The sequence below is a fragment of the Toxorhynchites rutilus genome, chromosome 3, assembly GCF_029784135.1.
Source record: "Toxorhynchites rutilus septentrionalis strain SRP chromosome 3, ASM2978413v1, whole genome shotgun sequence".
In the NCBI taxonomy this organism is placed as follows: Eukaryota; Metazoa; Arthropoda; class Insecta; order Diptera; family Culicidae; genus Toxorhynchites; species Toxorhynchites rutilus.
In genome coordinates, this window is record NC_073746.1 from 294,353,177 (window position 1) to 294,369,635 (window position 16,459).

The 16,459-nt window shown below is 42.3% G+C and overlaps 1 protein-coding gene across 2 annotated transcripts; it reads left to right on the plus strand.

The window, feature by feature from the left end:
* Nucleotides 1-580: 580 nt before the first annotated feature.
* Nucleotides 581-8,112, plus strand: LOC129778811 (nuclear envelope pore membrane protein POM 121). 2 transcript variants are annotated; one of them, XM_055785922.1, is made up of 4 exons: nt 581-823; nt 890-1,184; nt 1,246-3,960; nt 6,944-8,112. In XM_055785922.1, the coding sequence occupies exons 2-4, from the start codon at nt 919-921 to the stop codon at nt 7,806-7,808; spliced, it is 3,846 nt and encodes a 1,281-aa protein (XP_055641897.1). In that variant the 5' UTR covers nt 581-823; nt 890-918; the 3' UTR covers nt 7,809-8,112. The 2 variants fall into 2 exon arrangements, with proteins under 2 accessions (XP_055641897.1, XP_055641898.1); XM_055785923.1 differs by having other exon boundaries at nt 936-1,184.
* The last annotated feature ends 8,347 nt before the right edge of the window (nt 8,113-16,459 follow it).

A 16,459-nucleotide genomic window follows, 5' to 3' on the forward strand; every position in this document is an offset into this window, starting at 1 on the left:
AATCGTGGCGAGAGTACAACGGAGGAACTTTTACGAAGATTAAAATGAGTCAGTAACTACATTTGGTTCCCCATTTGTCATAATTTTGAAATCATAATCTCTCGTTTTAGTTCGTGCGAATCACGCACCATAGAAAACTAAAATTGTAGCAGCGAGAAAACGGTTCTATATCCAATCTAATCAATTAATCTATGTCTATATCCAACTCTTGCGATGGGAACTATTGATATTATTATGTAACAATTATCGTAGAATTACTGCTTTGTATATAGTATAAGTTATCAGTTACACATCATTTTAAATGAAAATTGTTAATAAAAAATGTTGTCTCAACCCAACGAATCGCTTTTGTTGAGCCAATATTGATCCAACATTGCTTAAACAAATCGTCGAAAATCACTCGTGAATTGGTAACATGTACCAAAAAATTGGTCATATTTACTAAAGATTTTTCTTAGTGTAGGGGTTTTGATATTTTGGCTCACCTGTAGTTATCTCTATGCGCCTTGTTAGATATTTGATAGATATTTGAATAAAAACTGGCAAGCCTGGTTCCGATAGAAGTAACTGTCAAAAAAAGCATCATGTAAACTGCCGTTTGTTCGAGTCGTGTGTAGGATAATTCTGTGCATGGGTAAAATTTAACGTAATTCGCACCGAAATTCAGCCAAATCATAGTGAAAACGTATATAAAACGGATTCGGGTTGAAATTCCAATTCCAAATATTACTTGGGAGTGCTACGAAAAACGTGAGATTTGACGGAGCCAAGGTGAACCGCGCATAACAACGAGAGATTCGTTAGAACCAGAAGTGGTTTCAAGGTTAGTTTCTTTGTTTTTACTGTAGGATGTAATGTGATGTTATCATTTCAACTTGCGGATTTCCAGGATTGGCGGCACACTACGACTATACTAATATGAGTCACAATTACAGCAGCAGATTCACATCGTTCGCGCTGGAAGATTTCAGCAGAACACTGAACAGCCCTCCGATGGCGGATTCCACTCATTTAGAGAGTAGAGCAGGTACCGTTGGCAGGAGCATCAGCGGTTTATTGGGGACTTCGCCGAAACAGATTGGCACAGTAAAACGAAAACCCACATCGCCACTTCTCAGCAGCAAAACGAATTTCAAGAGCAGTGGAAGTTTGACTACGACTGGACTGAGCAGAATAGATCCGCAGTAAGTTAAACAGAAAAGAGAAAGTACATGCAGTTTGAGTTTGATTTTTATTTATTTCTAGGGTTTACACGGACGCTCAGAGTCGAGGTCTAGTTAACAGATTGGTGAAATACCACGACAAATCGCAATCAACACTGAACAGAAGTCAATCGATGACAAACTTGTACACAAAACCCGGTCAGTTTCCGGTGGTTCACTTGAGGAAAACTGAGATTAAGTACTCTCCGAGGCGAAACAGTTCGATTACATCGGTTCGAATAGCGCCACCGGAAAAGTCAGTTTTTCAAGCCAACACCAGATCGAATATTTTGCGGGCCGGATCACTGCTGGTTCCGTCTGAAAACCATCTGAAGGCGTCACGCGCTCAGGAAGATGAGACAGATTCTGAGAACAAAGTTATTGCACCTACGGCGGAGGTGGAGACCGCCCCAACGAGAAGTGTGCTTGATGCACTGAAGGAGATATCTAGAAAAAGAATCAATAACGAAGAGTTGGATGCCGATCGTATCAAGAAACAATGCAAGGAACTGACCGAAGTTGATACGGTTGGGGTGGGAACGAAGCGGGCTCGAGAGTTGCCGTCATCTGCTTCGCCGCCTTTGGCGGGTTCAGCAGACCAACAGTTGCAAAAGAAACGGTTGTGCAGCAAAAACAATGACATTTCGAGTTCGCTGAGCTCGAGCTTAGTGATGAACACTCCGAAGCGGGTGGAATATGTCCAGCCGCGCCCTGGAAGGCTTAACGTGGATCAATCATTCTCATCACAGGCGATTTCACCAGGCTCATGCGAGACGGCAGTAGCCAGAGAGAGTCGAGTCGATTCTTTGGACACTGGGAAAGTGAGAAGAACAGAATCTTCGCCATTACCCCAGACAGTGAAAGCGGTTGCGGAAGTGCAGCTTCCGGCTGCGATAAGACCACAACCGAAGCAGCCAAAAATTACGCTTTTCAACAAAAAGTACGACGAATCGTTAGTTCGCCCAGCAACTGTCGACGATAAGGAAGACCGTGATGACGACGATGAGCTGGGCGGAAGGATCAGCTTCATAAAACCGAAGCAGAAATCTCCGATTTTGAACAGTGATCAAGTTGCCTTGAAACGGGTGGAAAAATCGAAGCTTTCGCTCATACTGAGTTGTCTGAGTGACGACTACAATGACGAGGAAGAAGCGCCCAAGGAGGTGTTGTCTGTATTGAAAAAAGATACGGTTGACGCTCCGCCAAAAGTGGAGGAAAAGAAGCAAGAGTTGCCCGTTCCTACTTTGAGTGGTATTTCTGCGCTTATTAATAATCCAATTAAGGACGCTGGGTTGGGTAAAATTGACTCCCCACAGCCGTCTTTTGCGGGGAACTTAAAGGAATCGCCAAAGCCTGCAGGAGGTTTTACATTTGGAACTACCAGCGCTGCAAAACCGGCAGAGTCAACATTTGCTTTTGGAACTTCCACGAAGACGCTCGCTGCGGTTGCTAAGCCGGAAGATAAACCGTCCAGCGGATTCACGTTCGGCACTACACCAGTTGCATCCGCTGTCGCCGCTTCCAAAGCAGATGCTCCCCCAGCGTATAGCTTCCCATCAACCGCTTCCAATCAAACATCATCCAGTTCAGTCACAGCTGTATCCTCGGTCGTATCCGCACCTCCGTCATTAGCTACCCCTGCAACAGCAAACCTCATATCTTTCTCACCAGCTCCGGTAGTCAAGCCAGCGGCAGAAAAGTCAGCCTTTTCGCTTCTTCCTGCTGTGACAACAAATGAAACCAATTCATCCGTAACCACCACTCAGTCGGGAATTTCCTTCCGAGGTGGCAACGAATTTAGCGCTTTCAAAGTAGTCAGTTCGGCACCACAAGCTTTAACAACGACAACAACAGGCTCATCTAGCTTACCATCGTTTGGTAATATCGCAGCGTCTACGATAACGACCACAAATCCTACCACCGGAATCGGATTCACAGGGTTCGGAAAGGATCCGGCACCGAAAGCTGCCCCAGCCGCAAATGCTTTCACATTTGGTGGCGCATCGGCTGCTAAGCCTTCGACAGTAACTGTCGGACAAAATTCATCGTCATCAGCGATGCCAACAGCGACGCTAATTGCACCCGTCAGTGCCGCTAGTGCCCCTACTACCTTCGGTGGTTTTGGAAACACATCTACGACCCCAGCATTTGGTTTTGGTGCGGCCAACACCACAGCTTCCACTGCTCCTAGCTTCGGTACGGCCACAACATCCGCTGCATCCTCGTTTGGATCGAAGCCTTTCGGTGTGTTCGGAACCGGTGGCCCAACAACAACAGCAGCTGCCGCACCACCGCCGCCTTCCTTCGGTAACGTTTCCTCCAATCCCGCTAGCGTATTCGGTGGCGGTTCGACAGTCACAAAACCCGCCGCAGATTCACCGTTCGCTTTCGGAGGAGCATCGGCGGCCCAAGCTAGCGCCAATAATACGATGACGACGCAAAACAGCAGCACATTCAGCTTCGGTGCGAAGGCAGTCGCTGCTGGTCCAATGACGAACGTGTTCGGTACCAGCAATGGCAACAGCAATAACACAGCAACCTTTGGGACAATGGCAACGGCGGCGGCACCAACATTTGGCGCAATGACGAAAAGTAATCCACCTGCATTTGGTGCTCCCTCAGGCAGTGGTACAAACGCAGCACCTTCAGTTTTCGGAGCACAACCTTCTGGGGCAGTCTCCGCGGGTAGCAGCAGCGGCGGCGGCTTCGGAGCGGCTTCAGTTTTTGGTGGTGGTTCCAGTAATGCCCCCAGTGCAAGGTGAGTTCAATGAATTTAAGCCTAGCTATTGGTTGTTTGACTGCATAGTTGACGGAAGATTACGTTACGATATTTATTGCTTGTGTATTTTGAATATGCCGCTACTGACTTCAACCTACCCGTGGCGAACTCTACTGTTTTCTTTCGCTCGGGTTCGGATCCTTGGTGGGAAACAATTCGCTGTCTGCATAAATGTATGGGGAATTATATGTTCTCTTTCTTCTTCTTTTCTTTGATAACAAAGACTTTAAGAGCCCCCGCACACTGCAGACTTTTTTCAGCCGATAGTTTGGTCGGGTTGGTTTGCTAGTGCGCACAGCGAGCCAACAAAACACAGTCGGTCTGTTGGCCGATTATTCTCGAAAGACTGTATTTAATTTGTGTTTCACAACGGAGAAGAGAACAGTGAAGGAAAATCGAAAAGCAGAGAGCATTGGGTGCATCCCATTCTCAGTGATTCGCACGGCACGCAGGGCCAATAGTATTTTTAAAAAAAATGGAATATTGCTCTTAAAAAAAACTGGAAGAAAACTATGATCCTATCTAAAATGATTTTTTTTCCACCCATTCTAATGCTTCATAAATAGAATTTCCTGAAAAGCTTCAAGCAAAAATGCAGTTTATAAAATAGCGAAATAAACCATTCAGTAATCATATCATACGAGCAGATCATAATGACGTTTCCCACCTCTAGGACATTACAGGCAAACCTTTTTTTGTGCGGAGGATAGGGACCGCATAAAAAAAATCGCATAAAAAAATCGTGCAAAAATTCACCAGTAGCTTTAAAAAACCGTGTTCGGTACACATTTTGAAAAACACTTTTTTTGTGCGGTAGATAGGGACCGCATAAAAAAAGTTTCCCTCAAGAAAATAACTCAAATCCACGTGACTATTCTATTATTGAACCTCTAATAACTTGGAATCCAACCAGTAGTCAATTGGTGAACATAATAGGTTGCATACGACATTTCTGGCCTCATCTGCATGTGTCCTCAACCCATGGCAATCCATTGTTTTCCCCCTTGGTATCATTGGAATGTTACTTTCTTAAGGTGAAGGTCGATGGAAACCACCTTGTGCTGCCTCTGCGGTTTTTCATCTTGCCACCCCGCATTTAACGTGGTACACATCTCAACAAATACAAACGTCTCGTACCTGAAATTGTTGATGCAGGTGTGCTGCACTGCAGCAAGCTATGAGTAACAATTTCAGGGATGAAACGTTCGAATTTGTTGAGATGTGTGCCTCAAAATGCTAGATGGCATGGTAGCATGGTAAAAACCTCAGAGGCAGCCATTTTTAGTTTCCAACGGCCTTGCTCTTAAGTAATTATTATTGAAAAATTAATTTTCTCTTTCTCATTTCATCTTTATTCAAGTAATTGTTGTTTGCATTCTCAAATAATGCAAACTATATGTCAATTCATAATAAACAATATTGTACTCGGAAATGTTTCGTCACAAGTTTATTTATCCAAGTACATCTGCAGCGCAGCATTACGAATCTTTATTAGGTGCAACATATCAGTAATTTCAAAGTGTTTGTCCTCAGCCCTGATTACCTGAGCCAGTGACTTGGTGGTTTTAGGTTAATGCTGGTCCTTGAAGTACGATGTCCTCCAAAATCGAATCTTCGTCTTCTTGTTCATCCAAGAAATGTTCGTCATCTCCTTCTCTTATGCCGTCGCAGCCTATGTCGTCCTTATTCAGTACCAGAGCGATAATTTTCGCGTCTAAGTATTCATCAACGCAAAATTCTTCCTCGGGATATTCTGTTGTTTCAACTGTGTCGATGTCCATCTAGTAATTGAACAATATACGCAAAGGAACATCGTCTTCGTGCAGCAGTTCCAACTATCCAGCCTATATTCTTCCAAGATGGTTGAATCGCTCTTTCGGAGTCATCCATCCATACTTCATGCAGTCAAAAAGAAACGTCGTTAAGGTTGATTTTCCTAATCCGTTGCTTAAAGTCAGTCTCATAGGCGATTTCAAGATGTAATTTGTCTCTGTATCTTGTTTTGGTAATTTGAATGACCTGTTTTGAATGTAATTTGAATGAATGACCTCTATCAAGCCGTCATCCGAAATCAGCTCATGTTGGAAATGATGGGCCTTACAATTGTCAAGAAAGAGAACGGCCTTTGGTTCGATTCCCACTCTACTGGAAAATTTTCGAGTATTTGGTACGACAGACTCGTGAAACCACTTCTGAAATATGTCGCGAGAATAGAATGTTCAGAAAGCTTATTTTCGACTTCAAAAGCAGGGAAAATAGATTTGCATGTTGGGGGTAGTAACTCGAATTAGCGTAAGAACACACTGGACGGCTCTCCCGCGCGGATTTTGCAATGACAGTTCGCCGCGGGGCCTCGATAATGAAATGTGAATGAGATAAAACACATAAGGCGGGGCGGGTGTGTGCGGTTCCAATATCACTGTTGTAAGGTTCCTCATACGCTGCGGTGGGTCGATGGAGATGATGCGCCGCAACGGTTTTGTGGGAGTATTAGTGTTTATGCGCTTTTGATAGGTGTAAATAAAGCAAGGCAATAAGAAATGTACTCTCAGGTGAGCCAATACGTGAAAATCATTCTGCGGTCATGTAGCTGCGGATACTCGAATTCCATCCAAATTGTCGAGAAATGCAATATTTTAGACGTTTGTGATCAACTTCTCTCTCCCTCTTGCTCAGGTAAACATCCCCTCTTCCGTTTTCCACCATTCTGTCTTTATATACCGCATCTCTCATCCGCTTACTATCCAAACAGTTGTACCTTGTATCATAGACTCGTCTTGCATCCGTCTAAAATATAATAAGCCGAGAGCCGCTTAATGTGTTTTACTTCAAGTTCCTGCTGCGACTTGTCATTGCGAAAATCGCGCGGGTGAGCCGTCTAGTGTGTTTCCACGCTTAGTATCACTGTATCTCGTTTCTGAAGCATTACAACAGTTATCATTATTGTTTTTTCTTTTTTTAGCTCCGTTTTCGGCGGATCGGTAGGTTCAACCTCCAGTGCTGCCTCTCCCTTCGGCACAATGGTATCCAACACGGCCACGCCAGCGGGAGGAATTTTCGGAGCAGCAGCGTCTTCCTCCATTGCCACCAACAATAACAACCAATCCGCGCCCGGTGCTTCTGGGGCATTTACGTTCGGCGCGTCTTCCGCTTCTTCGGGCCCATCAACGACAGCTACAAATGCTGGAAAACCGTTTGCCTTTGGACAAGCAAACAATAATTCTAGTATGCCGGCTGCCGCCGTCGCCGCGACTCCCATCAAGTCCAACAGTTTTGGTTTCACAGCTGGATCTAACACAGCTGGACCTTCGTCAAATTCTCTAGGAGGAGGCGGCGCAAATTCATCTTTTTCCTTTGGAACACACACAAATGCAAACAACAACAACAACAACAGCGCAGCTGCAGCGGCAACCGCACCTGCGTTCGGCAGCAATAGCACATTCTCCTTCTCAGCTAACACAAACAATAACACCAACATCGCTCACAGCAGCAACAATCAGGCAATGGTGAAACCCTTCTCATTCGGCGGGGTGACCGCTAGCCAACCGCAAGCAGGAACAGGTGGGGGAATGTTTGGCAGTGGTAACGTTCCCTCGGCGACAATCCAGCAGCAGCCTGCTTTCAACTTCTCCACTGGCTCCAATTCTAGTGGCGCTTTTGGGTTCAACAGTGCGATGCCGACACCGATAGCCGCCGGTGGACCCTTCGCGGTGCCCAACGGAGCTGGAGGACCCGCCGCGGCACCAATGTTCAGCATAGGCACCGGTGGAAACAATGCTCCTCCTTCACGGCGGCCAATTCGGACGGCAACGCGGCGACACAAGTAGGAATTTTATTCCGGGTACTCCATAGTGATTTAGATGTTATATTATTTGTTCGGCCAATTTGTTACGGTGTATAGTTCTAATTTCTTTATTTCTTTATTTCGCAAAATAAGTGCATTGTCGTTTTCGTACGTCAAACAAACTCTAGCCAATATGAACGAAACTAATAGGGACGATTGCGTTCGTCAACAATGGAATAAATTATACAGTTATATAATACCACAAGCCGATACTTATCGTTGCATGCATGTTCTGTTCTATGTAAGCTCGGAATTTTGAAAAGAAAATCGATCTGCTTTGAGTGGAATGACATTTTTGTCGCCTTGAAATATCACATCAACCCTTTAGAGGATGCTAGCTGCGTTGCAAGTAAAACAATAGTAGAGATGAAATCTGAATTTCATAATCTACCGAGAAAATCTATCGGGAATTGACACGTGTTTTCTCCGCTCTCGCTTATAGCTAAAATCAGGTAGTTTTTGTTGTTTTTTTCCATTATATTTTTTATTCGCGTTGGAAGCGGATTCGCATTTCCTTACACTAGTTATACTCAACCTGTGGCCTGGTAGGCTCTCATGGCTGGTCCAACTGGTGTTGCTTTATTTGAAACTGTTTTGTGTGTGTAACAACAACGAGAACCTAAGAAATCATTACCTATTTTTTTATGTTGGTCTACATCCTACAGTGATAGTGCCAAATCAGAAAATAGGACACGATTTCTATGAAATAGAAATAGCAAATGCAGCGTTCGTTCTACGGGCAATTTGGATAGAGAAAATATTGCAAATTAAGCTCCGCCCGTTTTCAATTTATTTTGAATGGACAAGCTATTCTCGAATCACGTCCATCAATCATACAGTTAATGACCAGACGGTAGCGAGGTTCTCCAAATTGGCCTTTTTTCTGTTCGATACAAAGGAAGAATGAAAGATTGATATCGCACACAATTGTGCAATTTTGTTCAGTTGAGGCACCGCGTCGATTTTCATGCCGTCTGGTGAAGAGTGCTTTTGTGCTCGCGCTGGGTCTTACAGATCGAAAAATCAAAAATTCTGTTCTGAGGAGGTTGAATTAAATAACTATTAAAACGGAATGAGGTTGAAGAATGAATATTATCTGGAGTTTTTTCATTCAATTATGTTCTTTTCTTTAAGGTGAAGGTGGAAGAAAGCCACAAATGGCTGCCACAATGGCACTCATTTCTTTCATCACCCTCCCTCACCCCTCGCCCGAAAATCAATAATTTTGCGGAACAGTGTGAAGAAAATGATCGTTTTCGCACACTTCTCATCAAGTAATATCAACCAAACTCTAATCGATTACTCACAAGATATTAAATTTTCATCTGCCGTAGCACTGTATAGGAAAAACGTCAGAAAACTCGAGCTAGTGCCTTGAAAGTTGAATTTTCATTTTCCAATTTTCCGCAATGGTTTTGTTTGTATTGGTGAGAGCATCGTTATTTTTTCGACTCTGATGCCAGACAACATAATCGAAACAGCTTTAAAAACCACTCAATAAAATGTTATTCCTGAGTCATAGCGTTCATGTCATGAAAATCAATAAAATAAAATTGTGTTGATATCAATACAATTATTATTTTTATGTTTAATAGGTTCATAATGTAACTTTAACACTGGTTAAGAAAATTGTGTTGGAGAACTCGGAACACTGTTGCGGTTGCCTATGCTTTCAAAAATTGTGAACGGAAAAGTATTACATTCAATCAAAATGCCTCGGCCAACGAAGAGAAGGGTTGAAGCTCTCCAACGTGAATATATGGAAACAATACGGTCAACGAAGGAAAATATTAAGGAACTATCAACATCGAGTTACTGTGCGGAAGAACTTGTTAATACCAAAAGAGCCCCAATTCGCATATATAAAAATGGATTTCTGTCTAATTCTTATGGACTCGGAAACTACTGAACCGATCGACATGAAAATTGGTATGTAGGGATTTTTGGGGTCGGGGGAAGTTTTTATGATATTTCCAGACCCCTCCCCCCTCTATGGGGGCGCTGTCATACAAATGAAACACAAATTTCTTCATTACTCGAGAGTTAAACAAGCAAACGAAACCAAATTTGGCATGTGGAGGTTTTAGGGTGTAATAAATATGTTTACGGGGGTTAGGCACTCCACCCCCCTCTTTAAGGGGGGGGGGGGGCTGCCATACAAATGAAACACAAATTTCTGCATAACTCGAGAATTAATCAAGAAAACTAAATCAAATTTGGCATGTGGAGGTTTTAGGGTGTAATAAATATGTTTACGGTGGTTAGGCACTCCACCCCCCTCTTTAAGGGGGGGCTGCCATATAAATGAAACACAAATGTTTGCATAACTCGAGAATTAATTAAGCAAATGGAATAAAATTTGGCATGTGGAAATTTTAGGGTGTAATAAATGTTCCTATGGTGGTTAGACACTGTTATTTTTTTCAAATGTATTCTAAGACCCGTGTCAGGGAAGTGCTACACAGTCTGATAAGTGGATTGATTTCGTTGTCGTTTAGGACAAGGCGCCTAGAAGTATATCCTAAGGTGAGACCGTTTCGTCACTAAGTTGGTTAGGGGAACGGTATATGAAAACAGTACGGAAGAAAGCAGAAGGGGAATTATTTGCTTGTAGCGTGAAAGAGACAGACTGATCACGAGCGAGCTTCGGCACTAGCGTATTGTGTTTTATTTACTAACAAAACACAGTAGACTTCCAAGATGGCTGAAGAGTGGTTTTAGCAAGTTGGCCCACCTTAGGATATACTTCTAGGCGCCTTCGGTTATATCAAATCAAACTCTGCCTTCTTTATCATTTCTATCCAGTTGGTTAATTTCATTCGCAATGTCTTTAGCCTGTTCAGCCTTTCTTGTAAAACGGGACGGCAAATCGTCTTCATCGTCATATTGTGTTTTACGTACTACATTTTCCAGAACTAGTTGGCAGACTCCGTCACAGGCTCCTACGCGTTTGCAATCCACAACATCGTGTATTGAATATTTATGTGTTTCAAATTGTCATTAAAATTTTTGTACTGTAATGTGTCGAGAATCAGAACGAGAACAAGAACGGGTTTAACCCCTCCCCGTATTATTTAATACGCCACATATCAACTGATTTCACTGCTCTGCTGAGCGATCTAGTGCCCTATGTTATGCAAGTACCCCACGAGTGAGACTCGACAGATCTTTAAGGTTAGTATTAAAAATGTGATGATTGATGAACTTTCCAATCAACATGAGTGGGAACTTCAGATTCCATTCCGTTTTTGGATCGGAGGTTTTTTCTTCAGAGAAAGTTCGACTCGCACTGGTACACGCGTTAAGACTTTTATCTATGTTTGCAAACGGCAACGAACTGTAATGTATAAACCGTTCTCGTCTTGTCATTGACAACAATACGACTGAAAAACTTAGCGTGGAAACACACTAGACGGCTCTCCCGCGCGATTCTCGCAATGACAAGTCGCAGCAGGAGCTCGATGAAAAACACATTCAGCGGCTTTCGACGGCTTCACTAGCGGCCATTATCATATTTTTATAGACGGATGCAAGACGAGTGTACCATAGACTACAACTGTACCAAGGTACAACTGTTTGGACAGTAAGCGGATTAGAGGGGAGGTATATAAAGACAGAATGGTGGAAAACGGAAGAGGGATGTTTACCTGAGCGAGAGGGAGAAAGAAGTTGATCGCACACGTCTGAAATATTGCATTTCTCGATAATTTGGGTAGTATTCGAGAATCCGCAGCTACATGACCGCAGAGTGATTTTCACGTATTGGCTCACCGATAGTACATTAACTATTACCTTGCTTCATGTGCACCGCATAAACACTAATACTATCACAAAACCGTTGCGGCGCATCATCTCCATCGAGCCACCGCAGAGAATGAGGAACCTTACAACAGTGACTTTAGAGCCGGCCGTACCCGCTCCGCCTTGTGTGTTTTATCTCATTCACATTCCATTATCGAGGCCCCGCGGCGGTCTGTCATTGCAAAATCCGCGCGGGGAAGCCGTCCAGTGTGTTCTTACGCTTATTCCTGGTTTATCATAGGTAAGGTTAAGGTTACTTTGGGTAGGAGTACGCACGAAAATTTGATTGTACGAAGAGAAACAAACAATTTTGTTCGATAGAAGCAGACGAATTCGAACGAAGCAAGATGGAAGCAATGTAATCACACCAATATAACTCAATGTGGTTGTTTGTTTTCACTATTGCATACAATTCGTACGACCACTTTTCTGCAACCAGTGTCACCGCCGCTTAAGCGTAGGGTAAAGTGACCAGATGGTCAGAGGTCTAATGCGGGACACAAAAACAAAACTTTATATACGTTTTGTGAACATAAACCATAGTTTAGCGAGTCTAAACTGATCAGTATTATTTCTTTCTGAGTATCGGCACTCAGTTGCGATTTTTCGGTGGTTTAGATTTTGTTTACGCCCGAAAATCACTCGCTCAATGAGAGCATTTACGCATGGCAAGCACGATTCAAATTCTACAATTTTCGTCAACTTACCGAATGAAATGCTCGAAAATTCCAATTCATTTTTCATCGATTTTAGTGTTAACGTATGCATTCAAAAAAAAAAGGAATAATTTCGGATGGTGATGAAAGATAATTTATAGGAACAAATTTTCTTTAAATCTTACGTTTATTAAGTCTGCAACAAAAATGATTCAATGATGTTGAGTCACAGCAGCAGCACTGTCAAGCAACTTGATGATTTTTCCATACTGCAAGCTCCACCCCACAGCGAAGGAGTTGGACATCCTGAGGCACCAGGACCAGAAAGAGTAGCTTGAGGTGCTGGTGAGAAACTTCTTTTCGGCGAAAGAAGTGAAAAACTTCTTTTCGTACTCATAATGAAACAAGACGTACTTGATGTTAGAATTCAAAGAATGGCAGGGGACCGGGTACTTTACGTTCCCCAGGTAAGCGATGACGTCGAATATATCATTCACATCATGTTCTCGAAGAAGGTCCTTCTCTGACAGACGTGAAGGCCGCTCTTCTGTCGAATCATATGGTGAACGGGGAGATATATAATACGAAGTGCTTGCCGGAGTCGGGAAGGTGATGTGGTCTTTATGCCGAACCTGGGATCAGCCCATTATGCCAAAAGATCACTGGAGGATGGATCGGCAGGAGATAAACATTATCGCAAAGACTACCAACCTTCCCATCATTCCCCAGCTGCGCCCGATAGAAAACTTTTGGGCGAATTGTCAAAATAGAAAGACAGAAGACCACCAAAGCCACGAAAAGGTAAAATAACACGCCGATGTACATCTTTTCATCGGCCATGGTTCAGGTTCCGGCCAACTTCCGTAAGACCGCCCAGCGTCTCATTTACGATACTTCATCAAACAACTCTGCCTCTTCTTGTCGAGTATAAACTAGTTCTTCCGGCTTATTTAAAACGTTAAGCCCTGACCGAGGTAGGGGACCAAAGATAATTTTTTTGTCTGACGTTGGTCCGTTGCGGATCAATAGGGGACTTTTATAAAAATCATTTTCAAGTTAACACTCTCTAAACAAAAAGCTTAATGTCGGTGCGATGAAACCAGCTCAACGTATTAATCTTTGGATGCATTAGAAGCGCTCTTGAACAGTCTGCCAAATAAAAGTTTTTTTGAGGTTCATCCATTTAAGTAAATCAACATGATCAAATTGTGATATTGAAATGTATTGATATCGCGGGACATTTCCGATTCTCTTGCCAAATGCGGGACGGAATCTTACGCGGGACTGTCCCGCGTAACGCGGGACGTCTGGTCACTTTAGCGTAGGGGAGCGTAGGGGAGATGGACATGTTAAGGAAAACTTCAATTGTGTCTTTGGAAGCTCATGTTTTCAAAAATTTAAAAGCAGTTTCTTACAGTTCAATATACTGGTTTTCGGAATAACTGGCTAAATGTTTTATAAAAGTGAGTTTTCCCATGTTTTTTACTGAAATTAAAACAAGCCGAAAAGTTTAACATTTTTATCGGTGCGGGTATAATGGACTTGTAGTGGAGGGAATATGGACAGGTTCATAATATACGAAGCGTAGAGGTTTATCGCTCGCGAGAGGAATAATTTCACTCTCTCAGTGTTTGTGCGTCCAGTAACTGAAATAGAACAAAAAGAGAAAGCAATAAAAAAAGAGTTCAATATTCTTCCCTTCACTTCCCATCATGCATTGGATGTGATTATGGATGTGACTGTCCATTTCAACCCCACCCAGTGCAATTATTTAATTTATTCAAATTTACCACTTACGAATGAATTTACTTTTCCGTACATACCTAATATCACTTCTCTGTCAACTCACAAACCGAAATATATCCATCAGTGAATTCAATTTTGCAATTAAACCACTCAAAATGCTTAATATCGAAGCCGCAAAAGTTACAAATCATGTTCGATTTTCGGTTTTTGTTTCTTACTTCCACTTTTGATCAGTATTCATTGTCATAGGATGGTTTAAATATTATAGAATAGTATGTAGAAGGGTTTCCCATCAACAGAAATTGGAAATTCATAATGCAACTATACAAATCAACCATCAGTCCATTATACCCCCACTGTCCGTCTTACCCGCGGCTCCCCTATGCCATACCGCTTGATAAAGTTGTCAACGTACTCACGACCAAGGCGTTGTACTATAGGTGGACCGCAATGTCAAAATTGCTGTTCGGCCATTGCTCGTGAAAAAACAAATTTGTTTACAAAACAAGTCGTATCTTTTGGTGACAAATGCATTCGTTGGCAAAATAGCTGCTCGCGCTTTATTGTCGAATCATAACAGTGCAGAAGGATGTTTTAGTATATCTTTTCGCTTTTCTTTCCAAGCAAAATGTACTTCTGTTTGGCTCCCATCGGCGGGGAAAAGAGTACTATCAGCTTACGGCGTTGGTGACAAAAAATAACGCTGATTGTAGCTCCACTAATTTTGCTCAGGGAGGAGGAGAATGCTGTGCATATACCGGGAAGGAGATCCGGAAAGGGCCGTTACAAGTAATTGGCTAGAGCAAAAGGAGGTTGTGCACTATATTCCACGAATATATATTTGTTTATTTTTTCCTTCAATTATTTTCCTTAGCGAGTTGACATTGAAATCATAACCACACACCCAAACAAAAAGTAAATAATTCTGAAAGTTACGTCTCGCTACTCGTCTCACGTCATGTCCTGAAAGTGTCAAGAACGAAACACCTATAGTTCAGCATCTTGCTCACGACCATATTCACCCCCTCCAATCATTTGAAAATGGAACTTTTGAACCAGCACTTGCAGTACCTTCAAGTTTTTTAAGAAATTCGTCTGCTAGGTCTTTTTAAAACGATTCCTTCCGGTTTGCTGCAAAACAGTTGACGAATAAAAACTATGGATGGGTTATACCTAACATATTACCGCAAGGTTGACGTAGGACTACCGTTGGCTTAGTAATTATTTAAGTGTATAGATCAGATTATTGATTAAACCAGTGATTGAATGAAGCAGGTTCCGAATTCAATCGCAATCCCAATTCAGGTCAATTCATGCATTCTGATCAGGTCCCGGCCAAGAGGATATGATCCGCGAGTCAAGATGTGTCAGAAATTTAGCTGTCATTGCCAAACTATCAAACTTCTCGGTGAGCTCAAGGCAGATCTACGTAACAAGGTGCGCCCATTCGCTAATCATACTTAACTCGAAACAATCGTCAAATTCGCGAACATTTAAAGAAGGCAGTTTTGCAATCTTAAAATTTGAATGGAGATTCTTAAGTTATTCGATTACTCAAAACACGACGCTCTCTTAACCATTTGGCTATATATTTCACAACACACAATATTTACAAAAACTCTCCATTATAATATAAAATCATCATCAGACACAATTCCAGTTCAATATTACGTAATACTGTATTGCATAGAATACATATTCGAAATAGAAAAGTAAATTTTCATTCATTATTTTTTATTTTAGAAGTGTGTTAATGTCATCCTGTAAATTATTGGCTGTAGAGTGTTTTTCACATTTTGACCCACCTGGCAGTATATTAAGCGCCTTGATTTACACCAGCTTGAGAGTTTGGCAGTTCTCGCAAGTGACACTGGTCGCAAATTGCATTTGCGACCCGGACATGTTTGACGCTGTCAAATGCTGTATATTAGTATATGTATGCCTTAAGGGTGATTGTGATATACTACTTTCTCCGTTACAAGTCTGACGTATGGCATGATACCTTGTTCGATTCATAAAATCATCGTGGACATTCAAAATATGTAAACGGAAAAATTACTAAACGATCAATGTATTTTAAATTTCCCTCTAAAATTATTGCATCTCCCAAGTGCACGTACTTCTCGAACCACAAATTTGCTTGATTTGATGAACTTCAGGCACTCAGTACTTGATATGTAAGTTGAACGCATATTGTTTAATCGATATCTTCTTCTTCTTGAATGGCGTTAACGTTCTCTGTGGAACTTTTGCCGTCTCAACGTATGCATTAACTAGCGTCATTTATTAATACTTAATTGAGATTTCTTAAGCCAAATAACACGCCTTGAAAGTATTCCGAGGGGCAAACTCTAGAATACGCGTGACCACAGTGCAAGTCGAAGGAAGTTTCTTTGACGAAAAAATCCCCCGGCCAAAACGGGAATTGAAC